Source organism: Muscardinus avellanarius (assembly GCF_963383645.1).
Source record: "Muscardinus avellanarius genome assembly, chromosome: 10".
Classification (NCBI taxonomy): domain Eukaryota; kingdom Metazoa; phylum Chordata; class Mammalia; order Rodentia; family Gliridae; genus Muscardinus; species Muscardinus avellanarius.
Window position 1 is genome coordinate 78615475 of NC_137796.1, and position 22824 is coordinate 78638298.

The 22824-nt window shown below is 46.3% G+C and overlaps 2 protein-coding genes across 2 annotated transcripts in view; one reads left to right on the top strand and one right to left on the bottom strand.

The window, feature by feature from the left end:
- Positions 1-1361: 1361 nt before the first annotated feature.
- GPC2 (glypican 2) lies at positions 1362-7105 on the bottom strand (the record flags this gene model as incomplete). Its single annotated transcript, XM_080703346.1, has 10 exons — positions 6780-7105; positions 5959-6117; positions 5313-5635; positions 4455-4535; positions 3595-3757; positions 3198-3328; positions 2882-3028; positions 2662-2801; positions 2410-2585; positions 1362-1621 (listed from the first exon to the last, which is right to left on the bottom strand). The coding sequence occupies exons 1-10, from the start codon at positions 6943-6945 to the stop codon at positions 1362-1364; spliced, it is 1746 nt and encodes a 581-aa protein (XP_080559472.1). The 5' UTR covers positions 6946-7105.
- Positions 7106-9577: 2472 nt separating this feature from the next.
- The window catches only part of STAG3 (STAG3 cohesin complex component), a gene marked incomplete at both ends in the record, with an annotated part of 30229 nt that continues 16982 nt past the window's right edge, over positions 9578-22824 (top strand). Inside the window, 8 exons of the mRNA XM_080703858.1 lie at positions 9578-9747; positions 11117-11219; positions 11832-11948; positions 15671-15767; positions 17164-17240; positions 17789-17993; positions 18375-18526; positions 21503-21576. Of these exons, the coding sequence (XP_080559984.1) occupies positions 9578-9747; positions 11117-11219; positions 11832-11948; positions 15671-15767; positions 17164-17240; positions 17789-17993; positions 18375-18526; positions 21503-21576 (995 nt within the window). The remainder of the gene's footprint in view (positions 9748-11116; positions 11220-11831; positions 11949-15670; positions 15768-17163; positions 17241-17788; positions 17994-18374; positions 18527-21502; positions 21577-22824) is intronic.

Consider the following 22824-nt stretch of genomic DNA (forward strand, 5'->3'; position numbering starts at 1 on the left):
AGCAGCAGGGAAATCGGGTCTGGCCCTCCTGCCTGCCCCAGCCACCGCCCGGCTCCTCGCTCTGCTCAACTTTCTCCACAAACTTTCTCCGCACCCAGGCTCCTCCCCTCCCCTCCCCTCCCTTTGTCCTGCCAGACTGAGCAGCTGCTTTGCCTTTGATCGCTCCGTCTGAGCCTCTACTCCGCTGCATCTTTTCCGCTTGTTAGGGCACCCAGTCGGCCCTCGCAATCCCACTTCTGCCCTCCTTTTACTTAGGAATCAATTATACCTTTTTCTCTCCGTTTTCTACAGAACAAGAGATTCATTCAGGTGAAAGAAAGAAAAGAACCGAAAGAATGAAAGGGACAAGAGTTGAAAGCAAACATTGTCAAGGATGTGACAGGGTATATAACCAGGAGCTGACACCCAGGGAATCAAGGCTCCCACCCTGAAAGCAGGGGGCCGCAGTGTGGTAATATTAACAACACTTCAAGTTCAGAGAGAATATTAAAGGTGATGAGGGGCTTTCACACACAGTTTCTTTTCATTTGGTCTCTGTGATTAACCCTGATTTTCAGATGAAGATGCTCAGACCGAGAGCCTAGAGCGTGGGCAACCTGGAGAGGGGGTCATTCCCTGGGCCTACTCCCAGGAAACAGATTTCAAGAGAGGCAAGAAGCAGGCAGAACCTGCAGAGCCAGTTGCAGCCCCAAGGGGCTCCCGAAGGAAAACTGAAGGCACAGGCAGACACACACAGAACCCAGTAAATTGGCGTTTATTTGCAAATAAACACTGACTGGTCAACACTGACATGTGAAATGTGATTTTGTGAAGAATATTAAGGGCAGAGGTCACACAATGACCCCTCTTTTTTTGTATTTGAGTTTAAAAAACTGATAGTGAAAAAATTAAACAGAACACAGTCCCATGGTGCTCCCATCCTACTCACGCCCAGCCACCTACCTTGTACCCATCAGCACCTACCTCTATTCATTTCTAAGACCAGGTGCCCCCACCCCATTAAAGTTCTATCCCTCCCCACTTCCAACTTCCTTCAACCCTGCCCCCCAGTGGCAACTCTAAAACTCCCCCATTCACCCTTGTTGGTCTGATCACCAGCTCCAGCTTTAGAGGACCGAGATGACACCTCCTTCCTAAATAAATACCCCCCATTACCAAATGAAAAAATAAATATTGTGAATACCCACCCACCCCAAATTCACCAATGGGAATCTCCTAGATTTGGGGCCCCAGCCATTCACCTGCAAAGTCCCTTTTTCATCCTCTCTGTGGTCCCTTTTCAACTCCTACCCAGGCCTGGCTGAGAGGGGAGGAGGAGAAAGGGCCATGAACTCCTCTGATGCTAGGGCACCCCTCTCCTGTTATCGAGCTCCAAGCATGGCCAGGGCTGAGGGGAAGAGAATGAGGATGGGAGGGGTGTGAAAACCAATAGATGTCCCCCCACTCCTGCTCCTGCCCTGATTGTAGCGGGCACTGCCACCTCCTCCTTTGCCCCCAGGCCCCTCCCTTCGAGGAGGGCGAGGAGGCTTTGGGGGCCTGGCAGCGGGAACCACAGGTGCTGCTCCTGCCTTCCAGTCGTCTGCATACTGCTGTCCTCCTCCAGAACCACTGGCATCTTCTTCTGCAAAGAGGAAGAGGGACAGAGACAGATGGGGTGGGAAAGAGAGGTGGGGGAGACAGACAGAGGGAGCGAGGGAAATGGGAAGAGAAATGGAGATGAAATGGGGGGGGGGGAAGAGGCAGAGAAGAGAAACATAGGTAAAAGACAGTGAGTGGCAGGCAGGCAGGCAGGCAGGCAGGCAGGCAGAGAGAAGGCAAGATCAGACAGCAGAGGTGGGCAGGAGATGAGGTGAAGGGAGACAGGCAGAGGCCATGAGACAGAAGAGAGTGACAGATGGGAAGAAAGGACAAACAGGGAAATACAGAGAAAACAGACATACTCAAGCAGAGAGCAGATGTAAAGTGGGGTGAGGGGGACAGAGAGTAAAAATTCATGTCTGTGCTTCTGTCTGGAAAACTCCACCTTGGGGTGCCCACTGTCAACCCACTTCCCCACAACCTCTATACAGAAGCTTTCCTACTCTTCTGTAAGAGTGTTTCTGTGTCTCTCACTGACTGCATCAGGAGCTGAATGATACAGGCCCACTCACTGGTTGTGTGTGTGTGTAATGCTTCTGGGAATCGAACCTAGGGTGTCCCATATATATATGCCAAGCAGGTGTTCTACCACTGAGCTATGCCTCCATCCACTCATTGGTCTTTTATTCCTCATTGAGGTAACCGGGCAATAGACTGAAATGTACAAATGGATGAATGGAATGAACTAATTGAGCTCAGAAGACAAAGAGGCCCGGGGTGCAGCTCGCAGGGGATGGGGAGTGGGCAGGGCGTGAGGCTGGCGAGCCTCACCCGCGTCGTGCATGTCCAGGTCTTGTCCCAGCGCCGCTGCCCTCATTCTGGCTGTGGCAGCTCGGAGTTGCAGCCGTCGCCGCCGTGTCGGTAAGTCGGGGGCAATGGAATCCATCTCCACCTCAGGGTTGCGGAGCTGCTCGGTCGGGGAGCCTCCAAGCACTGGTGCCAGGTACCTGCAAGCACAGCAGACAGAAGGCTCCCGCCTGTCCGCCTGCAGCAGCCCACCTGCCACCACCACCCAGTTCTCACCGGCCTCGCCCAGCTCCGGTCCAGCAGGGCGCTGCTTCTTGAGAGATGTCCGCTGCCATGCGCGAGTCCCCGCACACCGTCAGGGGCAACCCGGCCCAGAAGCCCCGTACCCGGCCCAGCCGCTCACGGAGCTCCCACACCTGCGTGAGCAAGAGAAAGCACGGAGCTGCAGCACACCCCAGCCACCGCCCGCTGCCCCACCACTGCCCCAGCCACTCACCAGCCGGTGCAGGTTGGTGCCCGCGGCAGTCGTGGGCCTCTCCTCCTCGGCCACCGCCCTCCATGGCCGGCCTGCTTCTTCCCGGGGCACTGGTGCTCGGCGGTTGCGGGCTGGCACTGTGTGGGGGGTCCCACATTCCTGAAACACCTGTGTGCAGAAAGAGACCTCCACATGGTCACCCTGTGGTGAGCCCACATTGTCCCCACTCAGACCCCAAACTCTCCCCAGATGCCCTACGTTCTCTGTGACCCTGCTGCACCACTGTACCCCCATCCCCACCCCGGCAGGCCTTCCCTCCGCCCTTCCCTCCTCCTACCTTGGCAGACACCTTCACACTGTTTTCCTGCAGATACATCAGGCCCTCTGAGATCTTCACCCCAATGGACTCAGCAGCCAGCTCAAAAGAAAAGGGGCCCTGGAGCTTATCAGCCAGGAGCAGGAGACCGTCTTGAATGAGGGGAGAAAGAGAAAGGAAGGAACCAGGGTATGCGCACTGAACTAGGGTGTTCCCACAACTCCTTACTGGGGCCTTAGAAGGAAGCAGCAAAATGGGTATGTGTTGGGGGGGGGCAGCTCACAAGAGAAGAGCCCCTTTATGTTCTTTTCTCAATACAGCATTAGGCTCCCTCCCCTGCTCCCCTTCCCCCATCCTTTACACTGTCCCCAGCCTTACTTGGGCCCTCCTCCAGCCCAAACTTTCTTAACTTCCTCACCAAGATAGCTGCCCCAGTCCGGCTCCAGTCCCCTGCTGATGAGACAGCCATGGGCCACATTGAGGCAGAAGCCCCGACAGGGCATTAGGGAGGGGGCTCCCCGACAAAGAGGGCAGCCAATCAATCGCATCAGAGCTTGCCTGCAGTCTTCAGACACTTGTACCTTGGGGCAGAGAACAGGCCGTGTCATCCACAAACACCTTGGCTGCTCTCAGCCCAGCCTGGTGCTCAGCACAGAGAGAAGTTAAATACCCTGCACCACCTCCCCAGGCTCTGCGTGAAGAGTTGCAGAGCTGGTGACCCCAATCAGCAGCAGGTAAGCCCAGGAGACTGTCGCAGAGCTAAGGAGGGAGGTTCCTACTGGCCAAGTCAAAAATCTTGCTTCATGGGGGAGCCGTTACTAGAGAGTTACTAGAGGCAGGGGTGGATCTGAGAAAGATTCAAGGACAGCAGTGAGCCCCTGCCGGCTGGGGACTGGGGAGGGAGTGGACAATCAGGGAGAGGATGAGTGGTGGAAGCCTCCAGCAGCAGGGAAGGGGGTCACTGAGGAGTCCTAAGGGACCCAGGGAAGCTAGTATGCCAATCTTGGACTGTTATAGGGTTGAACAGGCTGGTGTGGGGGAGGGGAGTCAGCAGATGTCAGGATAGGGTCAGAGGTCAGAGGAGATCAAGCAGGACCCAGAGACTTGACTGTGGTCTCCCTCCTTCCTGATTTGCCCTGGGGCACCAGAGCCTGGAGGCTGCTATGGGAAGGACTCAGGCCTCTCCTGCCAGCTGGTGCCTGTCTCTTCCTCAGGGGGGTCTCTCCCACTCCAGCCTCTCCCTCCCTAGTCCCTGCCCGCACTCAAGCCCCCTCTAACCTTAAGCGCGTCACTGACCACATTTCTTCCAGTCTCCAGGCCCTGGACAAAGGCCCGGGCAGCTACCAGGGCCCGGGTTATCTGGTGGAAAGGAAAGAAGGTGAGAAAAACTTACAGGTTGTCATGAGTTAGTCAAGACGGAGACAAGAGACTACACCAAGGGGATGAGCAGTGGGAATTAGGTCTGTGGGGTTATCTTCTGGTTGGTAGTGTGCTAGGGGGTATAGAGAGGCAGACCCAAAGGAACAGGATCAAGGGGAACTGGGTTGTGCAAGAGATGGAGGGACTGTATTGCAGAGCTTGGGGAAAGATTGCGTATCAGAACACTAAAATTGAAGCTAAAAGACTAGGGTCCACTACTTCCTAGCTGTGAGACTCGAACCTCTGAGAAGCCCAGTTTTCTCATCTGTCTAATAAGGACACTATACCTACCTCAGAGAGTTATGACAAATGAGATGCTGTAAGTGAAAAGTGCCTCTCAACTATTGAGTGCCTAATTCATGGCTAGTTGAACCAGAGGAAGTCAAGACGTTAGGATTAGGGAAACACTGCCAGAAAGGAACTGGTTGCTGAGGGCAGGTGAGTGAGTGTATAAAATTAGGGCAAAGAGCGGGGCCTGTGGGAGCATCCAGTTAAAGGACACCAAGGAGCACTGGGTCAGGCATAAGTGACTGAGGCTTGAGATAGGGGTCACCAGGTCAGAGAGGGATGAGCTGCAGGGTGGCAGAATCCTGAGGTCTGGGATGGCTAGGGCACTAAAAGGGGTGACGCTAGGGCACTAGTTTGGAGGTGAGTGGTTCACAGTTCAGGGGTTACCAGGTCAGAGGTAGCTGAAGCTCAGGCCTCCAGACCCCTCACCTGTAGGCGAAGGCGGCGGGGTGAGTCCCCAAAGGGCTGCAGAGAGCCATCTGAAGTCGAAGTGAGGCGCGTGAGGCAGAGCAGGAAGTCAGGGGGGAAGCTGTACTGTGGGTGCAGCAGGGGGAATGCTCTCTCCAGGAGCTGGGCCCAGAAGTCCGCCAAGGTGTCATCTAATCCCTCGCCGGACTTCTCATAGTAATCCCACATGCGAGAGAACAGGCTGTTGAAGATGAGGGCGTGCTGGGAATACAGACGGCCGTAGGAGTGCGAGAAGAACTGGGCCAAGGAGTGGTGGGATACGGAGAGCATCTCCCGAAAGAACTCTAAGCAAAGGCAGGGAGCAGAGGTATGGGGTGAGGCCAGAGAAAGGAAGAATGGTGAAAGCGCAGAGGCAGGACGATGGGGACGGGGATGCGGAGAGAAGGGACAAGTGAATTAGAAACCCAGCAACTCTCAGAGACCTGGGCAGACTGGGAATGAGGGAGAGCAGGGTTCTGGAAAGAGTTGGGGTGAGGATCAAGGATGAGCAGTGCTGGGCTGGAGAGGTGTGCCTTAGGCCTGGAGTAGGAAAGGGGAGAGGAATATTGCTGGGATGACAAGCATAGAAAGGAAGTGTGAAGTGCATTTGGGGACACCAGGTCCTCACCATTAAACTTTCTGTGCCGGGCAGCCAGTGTGTGAACTAAGAAGGAGCCGCTGTCCTCCACCAGGCCTCGGAAGGTGGCCTCGCTATCCCTAATTAGCTTCTGCTCTGTCTCACTGGAACAGCAGGTGTACTCCTGGGGACAGATCTGCAGGTGCTCACCTGGGCAGACAAGACAGGGAGGAATGGTGGCAAGGGAGGTCATAAAATTCCTTCTATCTCCCACCTGTCTCTGGGGGCCAGCCTTTCTCTTCCACCTGTCTGGTCTCTTTCTATTGTCTGCTCCCTTGTCCCTACCTGACTCCTCCTATTGTTTACCCATCCTAAATCAACTCCCATTAGCCCTGGCATCATCTATTCTGACTGCTGCCCAGAGGTCCAAATTAATGATTCCAGTATCCTCAGGTGACCCTCCCCAACATCACCCCCCCCAGACCTCCAGGGACTTGCAGGGCAGCTTCCATGGGATGAAGAATGGGGTTTGCAGGGGTGGGGTTACTTGGTGAACAAGAAAGAATTATAACAGATAGGACTCACAGAAACAGCGAGAGGAACCTGTCTGGGAAGAAAGACACGGGGGGGGGGGTGCTAATTACCAGAGGGAGTCCTGGGGTAGGGGATGGAATAAGAGCTATTATGTGAGCAGGAGGGTTACTGTGATCCTGGTAAGGAAGTTACAGGAGGAAGAGAGAGAGAACTATGGGATGAAAAGATTATTATAACGGTCAGTCTGAAAGGGAAGAGAGTTATTGTGAGGTGGGGAGGGAGGAGGACCCGCCCCCGCCCTCCACCCAGGATTCTCTAGTCGTCTTCTTTCTCCTCACCTGAGATCAGGGCGGGAGGGATTAGGTTTAAGCTATATCCCCGGGCTCCCAGCACCTGCCGGGTCTCTGCACAACTCCGAGTGACCTTTGCTTCGCTCCCTTGTCCCGGTCCTAGACCGGGACAGAGAGGCAGGAGCAGAAGTAGGAGAGGTCGCAGCACGGACATAGCTGTAGCCTCTCTGGGACGTCAAAGTGGGTCTTGAGGAAAGAAGAGCCGCCCGAACTCCACTATTCGGTTATCGGCTGTGGGACCGCCCTGTCGGCCAGAGACAGAGCGCGATCCCAGGAAACTGAACACCGAGCACGATAGCTGGACCAGGCGGCATCTGCGGAGACAATGGGAGCCCAAAGTCGGACAGGAGGCGGGGCCCTAGGCGGAGCCCTGCCAATGATAATAAGAAGCCGTGCTGAGGGGCGGGGCCAAGGGAAAGGTTAAGCCAATGTAGTAGGGCAGCCCGGTGGGGGGGCGGGACGCGGCCACCGAGGGGGTTGGCGAGGTGGGGGCGTGGCCTCGGGGGGCGTGGCTACCCGGCTTGGAAGGCGGGGTCTGGATAGAACTCAGCCTATTGTAGTTGGGAAACTGGACTGAAGTCTAGTCCGAGGCCTGGCCAATGGTGGGGGAAACCGACGGCAGAGAAAGCGGGGCCGGGATGGAGCGGGGCTAAAGAGGGCGGCCCACGTGACAGGATGGCACGCTGAGGGGTGGCGGCTGCACGAGGCAGCCGAGCAGCGTGACGGGAACGTGACGAGCACGCGCTCACAGCTTCCAAGTCTCGCGACAACTCCCAGGCCTGGGGGCGAGCGTTGGTCTCGCGCCTGCGCACGGTGCGCCTCGTGTCTTCCCGCTTTTTTCTAGACGCTTCCGACCCTGGAAGGGAAGCGGCCGTGTCCTGTGGTGGAGGTGGGATGACCACACCGACCTGAAAGACCCTAGACGGTAACCTTTCCTCAACCGTGCACAGCGAGAAGTCACTGTTCCCGGCTCAGTGAGGTTTCCCTTCACCCCAAGAATACGCCCGCCCTCCCGGCTCTGAAATGAGGAGCGCTCCTCCCCACAGGCGGCGCCCCGGCTGCAGAGGCAGAGACTGGCGGGCTCCAGAGAGGTTGGAAGGTGTCTCGGCCCAGATGAGCTTCCTTAGTATCTGTCGCCTTCACCTTTAGTATATCCTCCCCCGCCCCAGTTAAGCGCTTCCCATCCCCTCCCATATCTGGAAATAATTTCCAGAAATTAAAGACTGGTGTGCTTTATCCCCCCGCCCTTTTGTTTACTTTTGTGGTACTGGGGGTTGAACCCGGGGGCATTCTGCCTCCGAGCAACACCCTTAGCCCTATTTTATTTTTTGTTTTGAAACAGGGTCTCACTGAGTTGCAGGGGGTCTCAATAAATTGCTGAGGCTGGCTCAGAACCTGCCATCCTCCTGCTTCAGTATCCCAGGTACTGGGATTACATATGTGTGTCACCACACCAGGCATTCGGGTTTTTTTATTTTTATTTTTTTTAATTTTTGGTGGTACTGGAGGTGGAACCCAGAGGCTTTCTACCTCCGGGCTATACTCCCAGACCCATTTTATATTTTATTTGGAAACAGGGTCTCACTAAGTTGCTGAGAGCCTCACTAAATAGCTGAGGCTGGCTTCGAACCTGCGCGATCCTCCTGTCTCAGCCTCCCAAGCGCGGGGATTACAAGCGTGCGCCACCACGCCCAGCTTTTTTTTTTTTTTTTTAATGTTTTTAATCAGGTGTGGTGGCGCTGCATGCTTGTAATCCCAGCATTTGACAGGCTGGGACAGGAGGATCGCGGTGGACAGCATCAGCTACTTAGTGAGGCCCTTTGCAACTCAGGAGACCCTGTTTCAAAATAAAGAATAAAAAAATCGGTCGGTCGTGGTGGCACGCTTGTAATCTTCGTGCTTGGGAGGCGGAGACAGGAGGATGGGGCAGGTTCGAAGCCAGCCTTGCTGGCTAAGACACCCTGTTTCCAAATAAAAATATAAAAAAGGTGTCTGGGAGTGTAGCCCGTAGGTAGAAGGGTTTCCAAGAACCCCAGTACCACCATAAAAATAAAAATAAAAAAATCGGGCTGGGAGTGTAGTTTGGAGGTAGAATGCCCCTGGGTTCCACTCCTATACTGCAAAATAAATTTTTTTTTTTGCTCCAGACAATTTACACTTCCAAAGCTTCTAAGAGGAGAGAACCTAATTGTTTTGCACCAACTGATTTATACTTCCAATACCTCTAACAGGGGTATAACTGAAGCTGTTTGGGGTGTACTTTGCTAGGTGCTTGGAGAACAATTTCACACCTACTAGCTAGTTTCTGGTGTTGTGGGTTTTTTTTTTTAATTAAGGTAGTACTGGGAATCCACTAGTGTGCTACCAATAAGCTAACCTCCCAGTCTTTGGGTTGATGGTGTCTTTTTTTTTTTTTGGTGGTACTGGGGGTGGAACCCAGGGGCTTTCAACCTTCGGGCTATACTCCCAGACCTATTTTATATTTCATTTGGAAACAGGGTCTCACTAAGTTGCTGAGAGCATCACTAAGTAGCTGAGGCTGGCTTTGAACCTGCGTGATCCTCCTGTCTCAGCCTCCCAAGTGCTGGGATTACAAGTGTGCGCCATCACACCCGGCTTGGGTTGATGGTATCTTTAAACCTTGTTAGGTCAACTATTTGTCTTATTTATTTGGGTATCTCCCCCCCACACACACGCACACACATACCATTTTCCTTGGAAAGAGAGAGATGGGGATGGGGTGGAGTGGGAGCTCTTTCCTCTCTTCCCCCACCAGCTGCATCACCATGCCTACCCTGCGGTCGTCTTCTGGACTTCATAGCTCTTCCTCACCAAACAGTGTGTCCTCCCCACTGCAAAGAGCTGTGGGAAATGCACTGAGGGCCTTGTCAGCTTCTTCTGGTTCCTCTATAAATCTGACCTTTGATGACAGAGTCTCGGACCACGCTTCAGATGGGTGAGTGGAGTTGGTGAGAAATTGTTGTATTTTGCTGCCACCTCCTATATCCCCACAGCTTTCTCTACTATCATTTTTCTGCACTGGTTGTAATATGTGTGGAACTGGATGAAAGCATCAGAAATGCTATACTAGTTCAGGATGGTGAGCCCCTTCAGCTCTCTTGGCTGTTTCTGCCCTACTCTTTGTAGATGTCAAGAATAGCACATCCTTAATCTGTTTTCCAACTTGCTGTCTACACCTATCTTGAACACATTTCTGTGTTCCTCACTTACAAATGCTTGTGGAGGCCAGGGAGTGGAGATTTACAAATAAACAGTACTTAATTTGTTGCTTGACAACAGATTGGTGTCCTGTAGTTTGGATATTTGGAATTTTTAGAATAGTTCCATTTTTCCTTACCTGTTAATGGTTTATGAGTTTATTCTGTGAAGGTTCTAATAATACATCTTGTTTTTCATTTTTCCAAGAAAACTAATCTCACACAAGATTTATTTTATTCTCTGGTTCTTTTCATTGGTCTTCTCTGAATCATTTCTGTTTCTGTCAGTGCTTTTGTTGGGGACCAGATTATATCAATGTCAAACTTAAATCACTAAGGTTTTGTTTCCAGGGGTGAAATAAAACTTGAGATATGTATTAATCTCCTGTTTATATATGCTCAGTATAAGACTTCCTGAGCTATATAAGGAAGATTTGTCTTTCACCAATCTCAGTTTCTCATTACTATACTTTTCTTCATTGCCTTTTTTTTTTCTTGTGGCACTGGGGATTGAACCCAGGACATTTCTGCCTCTGAGCTACACCCCCCGCCCTACTTACTTACTTACTTAATTTATTTAGTCATGTGGGGATTAAACCCAGGAGCACTCTACCTTTGAGCTACACTGCCAGCCCAATTTCATTTTTTTTATTTGGAAACAGGGTCTTGTTAAGTTGCTTACAGCCTCATTAAGTTGCTGAGAGTGGCTTTGAACATGTCCTCCTCCTATCTCAGCCTCCCACGTACTGGGGTTACAGGCATGTACCACCTGGCACTTATGTTTTATTTTGAAAGAGTCTCACTAAGTTGCAGAGGGTCTGGATAAGTTGCTGAGGCTGGCCACAATCCTTCTGTCTCAGCCTCCCAAGTACTAGGATTACAGGTATGTGCTACCACATCCAGCTTCTTTCTTGCTTTTTTTTTTAAGTTTTCCTTTAAGACCTTGTTCCTACTTTCTTGTAACAGTTAGCCATCCCTTCTTAAAGTATGAGTATTTTTTGCTCATGGCCGTAGGGTACAGTTAGAGACAAAAAGAAATTATCTATTACCCCTTTATATTGAGGAAATGGAGTGGGTGTATTTAAGGAGAACCATATTCTCTCATAGGGGTAGTTGCACTCTGTCAGCAGATGAAGGCAGTGACTTTGAAGACAGCCGGAAACACAATGTGAAGAAGAGAGCAGCAAAACGACCACTCAGAACACCACCAGTGAGTCAGTTTGGTTTTATTTTTGAACCTGTTATGGAAAGTGGCAAAAGAAAATTTAGAGGCTCAGGTGATAGGGTTAATGAAAGAATGAGACTTAAAAAGTCTTAAGGGCTGGATCCCAGTGTGGTGGCACATGCTTGTAACCCCAATACTTGGGAAGCTGAGACAGGAGGATCACAGGTTCAAAGTCAGCCTCAGCAACTTATACCCTCTGCAACTTAGGGAGACCTTGTTTCTAAATAAGAAGTGAAATCTGGCTGGGGGTATAGCTCAGAAGTAGACTGCCTCTGGGTTTAATCCCCAGTACCACATACACACATACAAACACAAAAATAATCTTAAGGGACAGAAGTAGAAAGAAAATTTTAAAGGGAACAAAATAAAAGAAGAAGGTAGTAATAATGGGCCTCACAGACTTTTTAAAGGGAGAAAAAATTGGGGACAATAAAGTTCACAATGTTATAAAAATCAGTTCTTTTCAGATTTGAGATCGTAATACAAACTCTGCTGTAAAATTAACAGTTTAAGAAACTACTTATGTAATGATGATGAAACCAAGTGTTAACATTACTTTCCCTTTTTTATATACCTGATCTTTTTACACTTACTTAGGCAGCAAAACATCCAAAGAAGGGGTCCCAAGCGGCACGTGGTAATGTCCAGACAAAATCAGAGCCACCAGCCAATGATCTCTTTGATGCTGTGAAAGCTGCCAAAAGTGACATGCAGGTAAGACAGAGTGTCTTACCTGGATCTCGATACCATCTCACTCTTTGTAGGGTGGGAAGATAAAAACAGGTCTGTACAAACATGATGTGGATATTTTAGTGAGCACACCTATATCAAGAAAGGTAAGACAATGGGGTAAATAGCTGGAGTGATATCAGGGAAATCTTGGATAAAAGAGAATGCTCTTTTTCTAAAGGTATCAAAGTACAGGAGCAATTGTGCCTTTACTGGTCTGTAGAAGAGGCAAGGAGAGGCACTGGATGATCTAGGAAGAAGGCCTGGATATGGTGGCTGCTTGTTCACCCTTGCCACTCAATAGCTCCACCTTGACAATTATATCTATTATGTTCCCCTCTCCATGTTTGTTTATGTTTTATTGTATGTGCCTTATCTAAAAGTATATAAAGCATATGTGTATGTTTAAAAATAAAAACAAAATTTTCACCCAAATCTCTTAACTCCTAGCTCAAGAAATGAAACATTAATTGAGGTGTAGAGGTCCATTGCATCCTTCTCTCCACCTTATCCCTCAGTCCCACAGATAATCACTAAACTGGACTTTGTGTTAATCATTTGTTTTGTTTTTCATCAGAGTGTTACCACCAATGAATGAATGAATAATTTTCTTAATTTATATAAGTGAATAATTTTTTTGGTGGGCCTATAGATGTGTGCCACCTCACCTGGCTTATTATTCCTTTTTGAATCTCAGTTTTTTCATATGAAATCATTCTTGTTATGTTAAAAAACTATTACTTAATATTTACTTTAGGGGTTTATTAACAAACTTACTCAGATTTTTCCTTTTTAAAGGTATTTTTTATTGCTGGGCATAGTGGCACATGTTTATAATCCCAGTACTTGGGAGGCTAAGATAGGAGGATTGCAGGTTCAAGACCAAACTCAAAAACTTAGTGAGTCCCTGTTTCAAAATAAAGGATAAAATAGGATTGGTGGTATAACTTGGAGGTATAATGCCCCTAGGTTCCATCCCCAGTAGCACACACATACACACACATACACACACACACTACACACACACACACACACACACACACACACACACACATAAATGTTTGTTATTGCTGGTTGTGGTAGCACACACCTGTAATTTCAGTACTTGAGAGGCTGAGGCCCTCAGCAACTTAGTGAGACTCTGCTTCAAAGTAAAAAAAAAATAGGACTAGGGTTGCAGCTCAGAGGTAGAATGCCTGGAGCTGGGCATGGTGGTGCATGCTTATAACCTCAGTAGTTGGGAGTTTGAGACAGAAGGATCATAGGTTCATGGACAGCCTCAGCAAGTAGTGAGATTCTCATCAACCTAGTGAGGCCCTGTTTTAAAATAAAATAAAATAGGCTGGGAGTATTGCTCGGAGGTAGAATGCCCCTTGGTTCAATCCCCAGTACCTCACACACACAAATATGTTGTCCTTATTCTAGAAAGATGATGTATATAGTACTGGAGCCCTGGGGCATTCTATCTCTGAGGTACAGCCCCAGCCCTACTTTATTTTTATTTTGAAACAGGGTCTTGCTAGGTGGCTAAGAGACTCAGTACTTGCTGAGGCTGTCCCAGAAACTGTGATCCTTCTTTCTTAGCCTCCAAGTATTGAAATTACAGGTGTATGCCACCACACCTGGCTTTTAAGGTGAATTTTTTGACTCAGCACATGAAAGAGATTATTTTATTGCTTGTCACCTTCCCTTGTTGCTGTTGAAAGTCAGCTATCAGTCTAATTTAGTGTTGTTCAATAAAACATTTTGTAAAGACAGAAATATTATATATCAGTGTTGTATAGTATAGTATTCGTGAGCCACATGTGACTATTGAGCCCTTAAAATGTGGCTGGGGCAAATGAGAAATTGTCGTTTTGGCTTTATTTGATTTACTTTTTTTTTTTTTTTTGGTGGTACTGGGGTTCCTGGAAGCCCTTCTACCTCCGGGCTACACTCCCAGACCTCTTTTTACATTTTTTATTTGGAAACAGGGTCTCCTAAGCCAGCGCGCGGCTGGCTTTGAACCTGCGTGATCCTCCTGTCTCTGCCTCCCAAGCGCGGGAATTACAAGCATGTGCCACCACGCCCGGCCTCTTGATTTACTTTTAATAGCCATGTGTTGCTAAGGGTTTATGTATTTATACAGATCTCATATATAAATATTCAGTTTGTGTTAAACACAAATTCTTTGTAAGTGACCTTTCTTCTTTTGACTATTTTGAAGACTGCCTTGCTTTTATGTTCTGTTTTATAGGGTGTTTTAAAGGTGTAAGTTTCGCCGGGCATGGTAGCGCACGCTTGTAATCCCCGCGCTTGGGAGGCTGAGACAGGAGGGTCACACGGGTTCGAAATCAGCCTCAGCTACTTAATGAGGCTCTTAGCAACTTAGTGAGACTCTGTTTCCAAAATAAAATATAAAATAGGTCTGGGAGTATAGCCCAGAGGTAGAAAGCCTCTGGGTTCCACCCCCAGTACCACCAAAAAAAAAAAAAAAAGAATTTCTTAGCTCCTTCACATCTCTTGCTATTTCCACCTATTAGTCACACAAAACTGCATTTTGGAAATTTCTTTTCAGCCTCTAGTCATTTGTCTTCTGCTTTGATATATCAAATCCACTAAACATCCTTTAACATATTTGTTTGTTGTAGTACTGGGGATAGAACCCAGACACACATGCTAGGCAAGCACTCTACCACTGAACTATATCCACAGCCTTTGTCTTTTATTTTGAGAGAGGGTCTTGGTAAGCTGTCCAGGCTGGCCTCAAACATTTTATCCTCTTGCCTCAGCCTCCCAAGTAGCTGAGATTACAGGTATGTGCATTGAAGTTTTAAATGTTATTATATTTTTCACTGATACAAAGTATGTTTAGGCCATTTTCAAATTTCTTCTTTCTTTCTGGCTTCTTTTTCTGTCTTTAATCATATTAAACATGTGTGATAACTTCAATGTTAATGTCTAAAGTCTGTATGAATATAATTCTGTTTTTAAATTCTTACTTTCTGTGCCTCATTCTTTATATAGTTTTACTAAGTTTTACCGTGATCCACTCATTTTTCCTGGAGCTCCATGTGTTGGAATTCTTTGGGGCCTAGGTTGAAAGTGAGTTTTTAGGAGAGGAACCCATGTTTGCTTCTGGCAAGTGCTTGGGGATGCTCAAGAATCACTTTTAAATAAGTTCTCTGATTGAAATTGAGATAGAGTAAATCTGGACTGCAAATCCAGACATGAGGCCTAACTATGGTTATGAACTGAACTGTCAAGGGAAAATTATTTTTCTCTCTCTACACTAAGGTCATCACATTAAGGTCATACAAGTAATCTTCTTGCTGTCCTCATTTTCTCTGTAGATTTATTTTTCATTCTTGCTTTCATAAGGATATGACTCTGAAGGACCCAGCTTTACATAAAAGCCTTCTCTTGGACTGCTTTTCTTAGAAAAACATTAGGCTCTCACCTATGCTGTGCATTCCATGCAACCATCTGGAAACAAAGTCAGGGTCCCATGGTTTAATGAAATCCTCCGGGCAAAAGTTAACTTGCCTCCTATGATTGCTACCTTCACCTCTTTTGTGGTGTATACAAAATTCTACCTTTTGTTTCAATTCAGTAAAATTTAAAAGACATTTATAGTATTATAATCAGTTTAGAGGCTTCAGTTGGAAACATTAAATGGGATTTCTGTCCTGTCATATCGCCAAGAAATCATCCATGTTTTTTTCCAGTCTTTGGTGGACGAGTGGCTGGAGAGCTACAAGCAAGATGAAGATGCGGGATTCTTGGAGCTCATTAACTTTTTCATCCGGTCTTGTGGATGTAAAGGTGAGGAAACTCCCAACCCTTTCTGATCACCAGCTATTTGCTCATATGTTATGAAATTCTTCCTTCACTTATATAAGTAGGATTAGATATTTTTTAAATAAAGGGAAAAGGCAAAGCATTAGAAGAGGTTTGCTTATTTAACTGTTTTTGATAAGTAAATAAGGAAAGTGATCTCGTAGGGAATTATGTTGGTTTTGAGGCAAGACACTTAGAGGTAAAATAATGATGTTTCTGTGATAATGATACAAATTTGAAAGCGAAATAACAGATGCCTTTTAGTCTTTGTAGATGAAATAATTTATTTTCTTACTCCTTTCTTAGCTATGTCATCTATATTTTTCCTCTGAAGGTGTGTTGCCCCTAGGTCTCCACATGCCTTAGCTTATATTAGGGCAGATAGTTTTAGTCAAATTGTATTATAAGAGCCAGCATGGTGGCCCACGCTTGTAATCTCAGCCTTTGGGAGACTGATACAGGAGGATCGTGGTTCACATACAGCCTTGGCTTATGCGAGGCCCTTTGCAACTCAGTGAAAGTTTACTTACTGAGGCCCTTTGCAACTCAGACCCTGTTTCAAAATTTAAAAAATAGGCATGGGGTGTTGTTCAGAGGTAGAATGTCCCTGGGTTCCATCTCCAGTACCCACCCACTATATATATATATATATATATATATATATATATATATATATATATATATATATAATGAATTCAATGTCTGGCCTAGTTTGATTTCCATTTACTTGGTGTATTGTTATTGTTGTTGTTGGAGATACTGGGGATTAAACCCAGAGATATTCTATCTCTGAGTTACACCCTCACCCTGTTTTTCTTTTCTTTCCTCCTCCTCCTCCTCCTCCTCTTCCTCCTCCTCCTCCTCCTCCTCCTTCTCCTCCTCCTTTTATATTGGGGATTGAACTCAGGGCATTTTGCATGTAAAGCAAGCACTTTGCCACAAAATTAAATCCAAGTACCCTATTTATTTTTTAAAAATTTTAAATGGTCTCACTAAGTTGCAGAGAGCCTCATAAAGTTTCTGGGGCTGACTGCAAAGCTGTAATCTTCCTAATTTAGCCCCCAAAGAACTGAGATTACAGGGATATGCTATTGTACCCACTTTTTTTTTTTTTAAGAACCATAGTTTTCCAGTGCTTAGTTTCTTTGAGTTTTCCAGAGAGGTTACCTAATAGCAAATATGCAGTTGAATGGTAGGTAGCGGATTTGTGAATAGGATTCAAGTCTTCTGATTTCCCATCTAAGCACTTTCAGTGTAGTCTCTAGCTCATCTTCAGATGTACCTGTAAATGATCATAGTGTCCTATATGTACCATATCTCTTAAGTACCATATCTCATAAGTACATATTCTCATAAGTACCATATCTCGTTCATTATTCAGGCACGGTGACCACTGAGATGTTCAAGAAGATGTCCAATACAGAGATCATCCGGCATCTAACAGAACAGTTTAATGAGGTAGAGGGAGATGGCCAGGATTCTCTTGGTTTTCTTATTCCAAATACAAGGCCCATTATTTTCTTTCTGATTCTGGGAAATTGGATAGCTTTTAGAAGAAAGAGCTCTATCTTTTGGAAATAAAAGAGACCCATAGATATTACCTGATATGGGTCTGAACTTGGGGAGGATAACAGGAAATGAAAGATATCAGAAATACAGCCGGGTGTGGTGGCGCATACTTGTAGTCACAGCATTCGGGAGGCTGAGACAGGAGGATCGAAGTTTGCGGACAACCTCAGCTACTACTTAGTGAGACACTGTGCAACTCAGTGAAACCCTGTTTCAAAATAAAGAATACAAAATGGGGCTAGGGGTGTAGCTCAGAGGTAAAATGTCCCTGTGTTCCATCCCTGGTACTGCAAAAAAAAAAAAAAAAAAGAAGAAAGAAAGAAAAAGAAAAGAAAAAAATACATTTTTGCTGTACTATTGGGTTGTGACATCCAATTCCCCACAGCTTAATGGGCCTGATAATAGCATTTTCATTCTTTTTATAAATTCTTCCATAGGACTCAGGGGACTATCCCCTGACAGCTCAAGGTCCATCCTGGAAGAAGTTTCAGGGCAGCTTCTGTGAATTTGTGAGGACATTGGTATATCAGTGCCAGTACAGCCTCCTCTATGATGGCTTTCCTATGGACAACCTCATCTCCCTCCTCACTGGCCTCTCCGACTCCCAAGTCCGTGCCTTCCGCCACACTAGCACCCTGGCTGGTGAGTGCTGTTTCTCTATGGACTCTCCAGGGGACTGGTAGGACTTTTTTCACTGGTTCTGGATCTTCTTTCCCACCTGCATCCTAGCTCCTTACTCTTCAGTGCCATGCTGCTTTTATCTTACCTCCATCCAACTTTGCATGAGTGGATGTGTGAAAAGGGTTGATTACAGGAACAATATCCAGCCTTAGTATTTTTCTCATAGCTTACCCCTTGAAATATGCTGAGTTAAAAAAAAAGGTCTAAAGATAGGGGAAAGTCCACTCCAAGCAGATAATCAGGACTTCAGGGTTGCCCTGCTCTACTTTCCATTTCTTTTGAGCTCATGTCCCATCCTTTGATTTAAGTAATGATTTCCTTATTGTTCTTCCTGACTCAAAGCTATGAAGCTGATGACCTCCTTGGTAAGAGTTGCTCTTCAACTGAGTCTGCACAAAGACAACAATCAGCGTCAGTATGAGGCTGAACGAAACAAGGGGCCAGGGCATAGAGCACCTGAGCGGCTGGAGAGCCTGTTGGAGAAACGCAAAGAGGTGGGGAATGCTCCCGTACTCTCCCCATCCTCTCTCCCAGCTTCTTTCCAAACTGCTGCAGGCCATGGCGCTTCTGTCAGGGAGCCCAGGTCCTGCTCAGCCTTTCAGATAGGGAATAGTCTGGTAACAGCTTACTTAGATTTGTCATATCAGAGGTCATTGTGTCCTCATCCTGCTTCTGGGATGTGGGCTCAAAAATCATTAATTAGATAGAATTTAGAGATCTTTATATTTCTACTTTTGTTCAGTTTCCATTTTTCTTTCTCTTTTTTGTGGTACTGGGGATGGAACTCAGGGGCACTCTACCTCTGAGCTACACCCCCAGCCCTATTTTTTATTCTTTATTTTGAAATGGTTTCACTGAGTTGCAAAGAGCCTCACAAAGTAGCTAAGGCTGTCCACAAACCACAATCCTCCAATCTCAGCCTCCTAAATGCTGGGATTACAAGCATGTGCCACCACACTTGTCTCTTTCCATTTTTCTGCATTTATTATCAGAAGTGTTTAAATGTTATGTTTGTGTATCATGCAAAGAGTTAAGTTTTGACCTTCATGTTAAGTGTACAGTATGAAAGTTACCACAGAAGTACTGAAAGCCAGCTGGATGTGGGAGGCCTAGTTGTCACAGAATGGAAGGATCACAGGCCTTCTTGTTATTCCTGAGTGTGAATCCTGTTTCAGTTAGCTAATAGTTCCAGGGCCTTAGCTATCCTCTCAGAGCTACTTTCCTTTTCTTCTGAAAGGGAATAATTCTACCTTCTAACAAATTTAACTGAGACGATGAGCAAATTTTCTGCCTTGACACACAATAGGTATTTGCCTTGTTTCCTTTTAAACTTAAAAATGACCACCAGAGGATATAAACTGTATCAAAGTATTTTACACTGATTAAACTTCAAACACCTGTGCCTGTAATGAGATGAACACAGATGTTTCTCTTACTCTCCATTACTATATGAGACCCTCCCCACCATGAGGTTGGTAAGATGTATCATGTCAAACTGTACCAGTTGATCATTTCCCCAGCCATCATAAAGGGTCGCTTCTGTGGTATTCCTGTGTTACTCTGTCTTGCTGTTTTTCCCTGAAAGGATTTTTTTTTTAACTGGGGATTAAACCCAGGGACTTTCCACCTCTGAGACACACTCCCATACCTTTTTATTTTCATTTATGTATTTATTCTTTGGTGGTACTAGGGATTGAACCTAGGGGGATTCTAACTTTGAGCTACACCCTCAGCCCAATTTTATTTTTATTTTGAAACAGGGTCTCACTACTTGCTGAGGTTGTCCTCAAACCTGTGGTCCTCCTGTCTCAACTTCCCTAGTACTAAGTTTACAGTCTATAGGTATGCACCGCCATATCCAAACATACCTTTTTATTTTTAGTTTGATTTGGTTTGGTGCTAGGAATTCAATACGGGGTCATTCTACTTCCAAGCAACACCCCCAGTCCTTTTCCCTTTTTTTTTTTTTCAGTACTAAGGATGGAGCCCAGGGTATTCTACCTCTGAGCTACACCCCCAACCCTATATTGTATTCTTTATTTTGAAACAGGGTCTCACTGAGTTGCAAAGAGCCTCACTAAGTAGCTGAAGTTGGCCATAAACCGTGATCCTCCTGTCTCAGCCTCCCAAATGTTGGGATTACAAGCATGTGCCACTACGCCTGGCTCCTTTTTGCTTTTTATTTTGATATAAGGTCTCCTTAAATTGCTAAGGCTGACTACATGCCTACAGTCCTTCTTTCTCAGCCTCCCAAGTACTGAGATTACAGGTGTGTGCCACCACGTCTGGCTCTTATTTTTTATTTTGAAACAAATTCTCACTACGTTGTTGAGGTCTCACTAGGTTGTTGAGGCTGTTCTCCAGCCTGTGTTCCTCCTGTCTCAGCCTTCTAAATACTGGGATTAAGGCATGCAGTGCCATACCCAGCTCATTTCTAATGTTTTAAGATAAAGACTCAACCATATATTAAAATAAATTGTGTGTGTGTGTGTGTGTGTGTGTGTGTGAGAGAGAGAGAGAGAGAGAGAGAGAGAGAGAGAGAGAGAGAGAGAAAGAAAGACAGAGACAGAGAGACAGAAACACTGAGGATTGAACCAAGGGGCATTCTGCCTCTGAGCCACATCCCAACCCTATTTTTTATTCTTGAAACTTTTTTATTTTTGAAATTTGGTCTCACTAAGTTGTGAGGGGAAGGTTCAAGGCCAGCCTCAGAAACTTAGTGAGGCCCTCCCCAATTTAGTGAGACCCTGCTTTAAAAAAAATGCTAGGCACATTGCAGTGCATGTCTATAATCCCAGTAATTGAGATGCTCAGACAGGATTTCAGGACAACCTCAGTAAGTAGTGAGACTCTCACCAATCTAGTGAGACCTTGTTTTAAAACAAAAAAGTAGGTCTGGGGGTATAGCTCAGAGGTAGAATGCCCCTGGATTCAATTCCCAGTAACACACACACACACACACACACACACACACACACACACACACACACACACACAAAATGCCAAGAGGATAGGATTTTACAAGACACAAAGAACCCCCAATGCATTCGTTGATTACACTGCTTCCTCTAGAATTAGATTTAAAAGGGAACATTGGAACCAAGTGTAGTAATACACACCTGTGATTCCAGTACTTGGGAGGGTAAGACAGGAGGAATGCAGGTTTGAGGCCAGCCTGAGCAATTTAGTAAAAACTTGTGTCAAAATAAAGGGCTGGGAGAGTAGCTCAGAGGTTAAATTGCCCCTAGGTTCAGTCCTCAAGACCACGCAGGCATGCATATATATGTGAATGTACACATATACACACACATACACATATACCCCAAAACAAAGGAGCATAGGATACCAGAGGTTCACAGTGTGTCCTTTATTAAATAAGAAGTAGGTAGAAGCTGTACTTTTCCCTATTTTTGTGGTGGTAGGCTTTTGGGTTATAAGAAAAATTAATATGTTTCCTCCCTGCCCTTTAGCTCCAAGAACACCAAGAGGAGATTGAGGGTATGATGAACGCCATCTTCAGGGGTGTCTTTGTTCATCGGTACAGGTGAGTTTAGTGGACTCCTCTCACTGAAGCAGCTGCTCCTTGGGTATGGAATCTGTAACAGTGACAAGGTCCTACTCTCTAACCCCAAGTATTTAGTTAGTCCCAGATCTAATGTAACTAGAGTATACAATCTACCAACAGATGTTTCAGATTAATGAGGTTTAGTTTACTCCTACCTATAGAGGATCGTGGAAGCTCTTTTAGGAGAGAAATTGAGAGGATATTGAGCCAGTTGTGGTGGTGCACGCTTGTAATCCCAACATTTGGGAGACTGAGACAGGAGGATCTTGGTTTGCAGACAGCCTCAGCTACTTAGTGAGCCCCTTTGCAACTCAGTGAAACCCTGTTTCAAAGTAAAGAATAAAAAATAGGGCTGGGGGTCGCTCAGAGGAAGAATGCCCCTGGGTTCCATCCTCAGTACCACAAAAAAGAAAGAGAGGATATGGCATTGAAGAGTATTCTCTTGCTCCAACTTTGCCTGAGGCCTGCCAGTGCCCCTCAGCTGTGGGGTTGGAGACTTGAAAATACAAGAGCAGAGAGCTAAAAGACAGTTTCTCTGATGTAGGTGTATACCACAGCAAGCCTTTCCTAGGCCAGATTGCTGTTTCCCTGTGCAAAGATCAGAAAAGTTTTATATTTAAGTTTAAGGAACTGGTGGATTAAAGTTTCAAAAAGTATTTGAAATAGTTTCTCACTTTTATCTAGATTGCTTTTTTTTGCCTTTCCGGAACCTTTTACCTGATTGAATCTTTTCTTGAGGTGTAATTAGAATATACATAAAAGCTGGGTGTGGTGGCACATGCTTGTAATCCCAGTACTTGGGAGGCAGAGACAGGATGATCACAGGTTCAAAGACAGTCTCAGCAACTTAGTAAGATTCTCAGCAACTTAGCAAGACTCTGTTTCAAAATAAAAAATAAAATCAGGCTGGGGGCATAGCTCAGAGGTAGAATGCCGCTGGGTTCAATCCCCAGTGCCCCCATACACAAACATACACACAGTTTAGCCAACAGTTAAATGAACTTTCAAAATCAGTTTTAAGAAGGGTTGTAGAAGATAAGATGGTTCGGGGCTGGTTTAGCTATATCTTAGGTTAGTTACAGAAAGAAAGCATTTACTTTCACATGTTTACATTGGGAGAGAAAATGAAAGGCTTGGTTATCTGGTATTCATAAAAAAATATAAATTCTAGCCGGGTATGGTGGTATATGCTTATAATCCCAGTACTTGGTGGATCACACGTTCAAA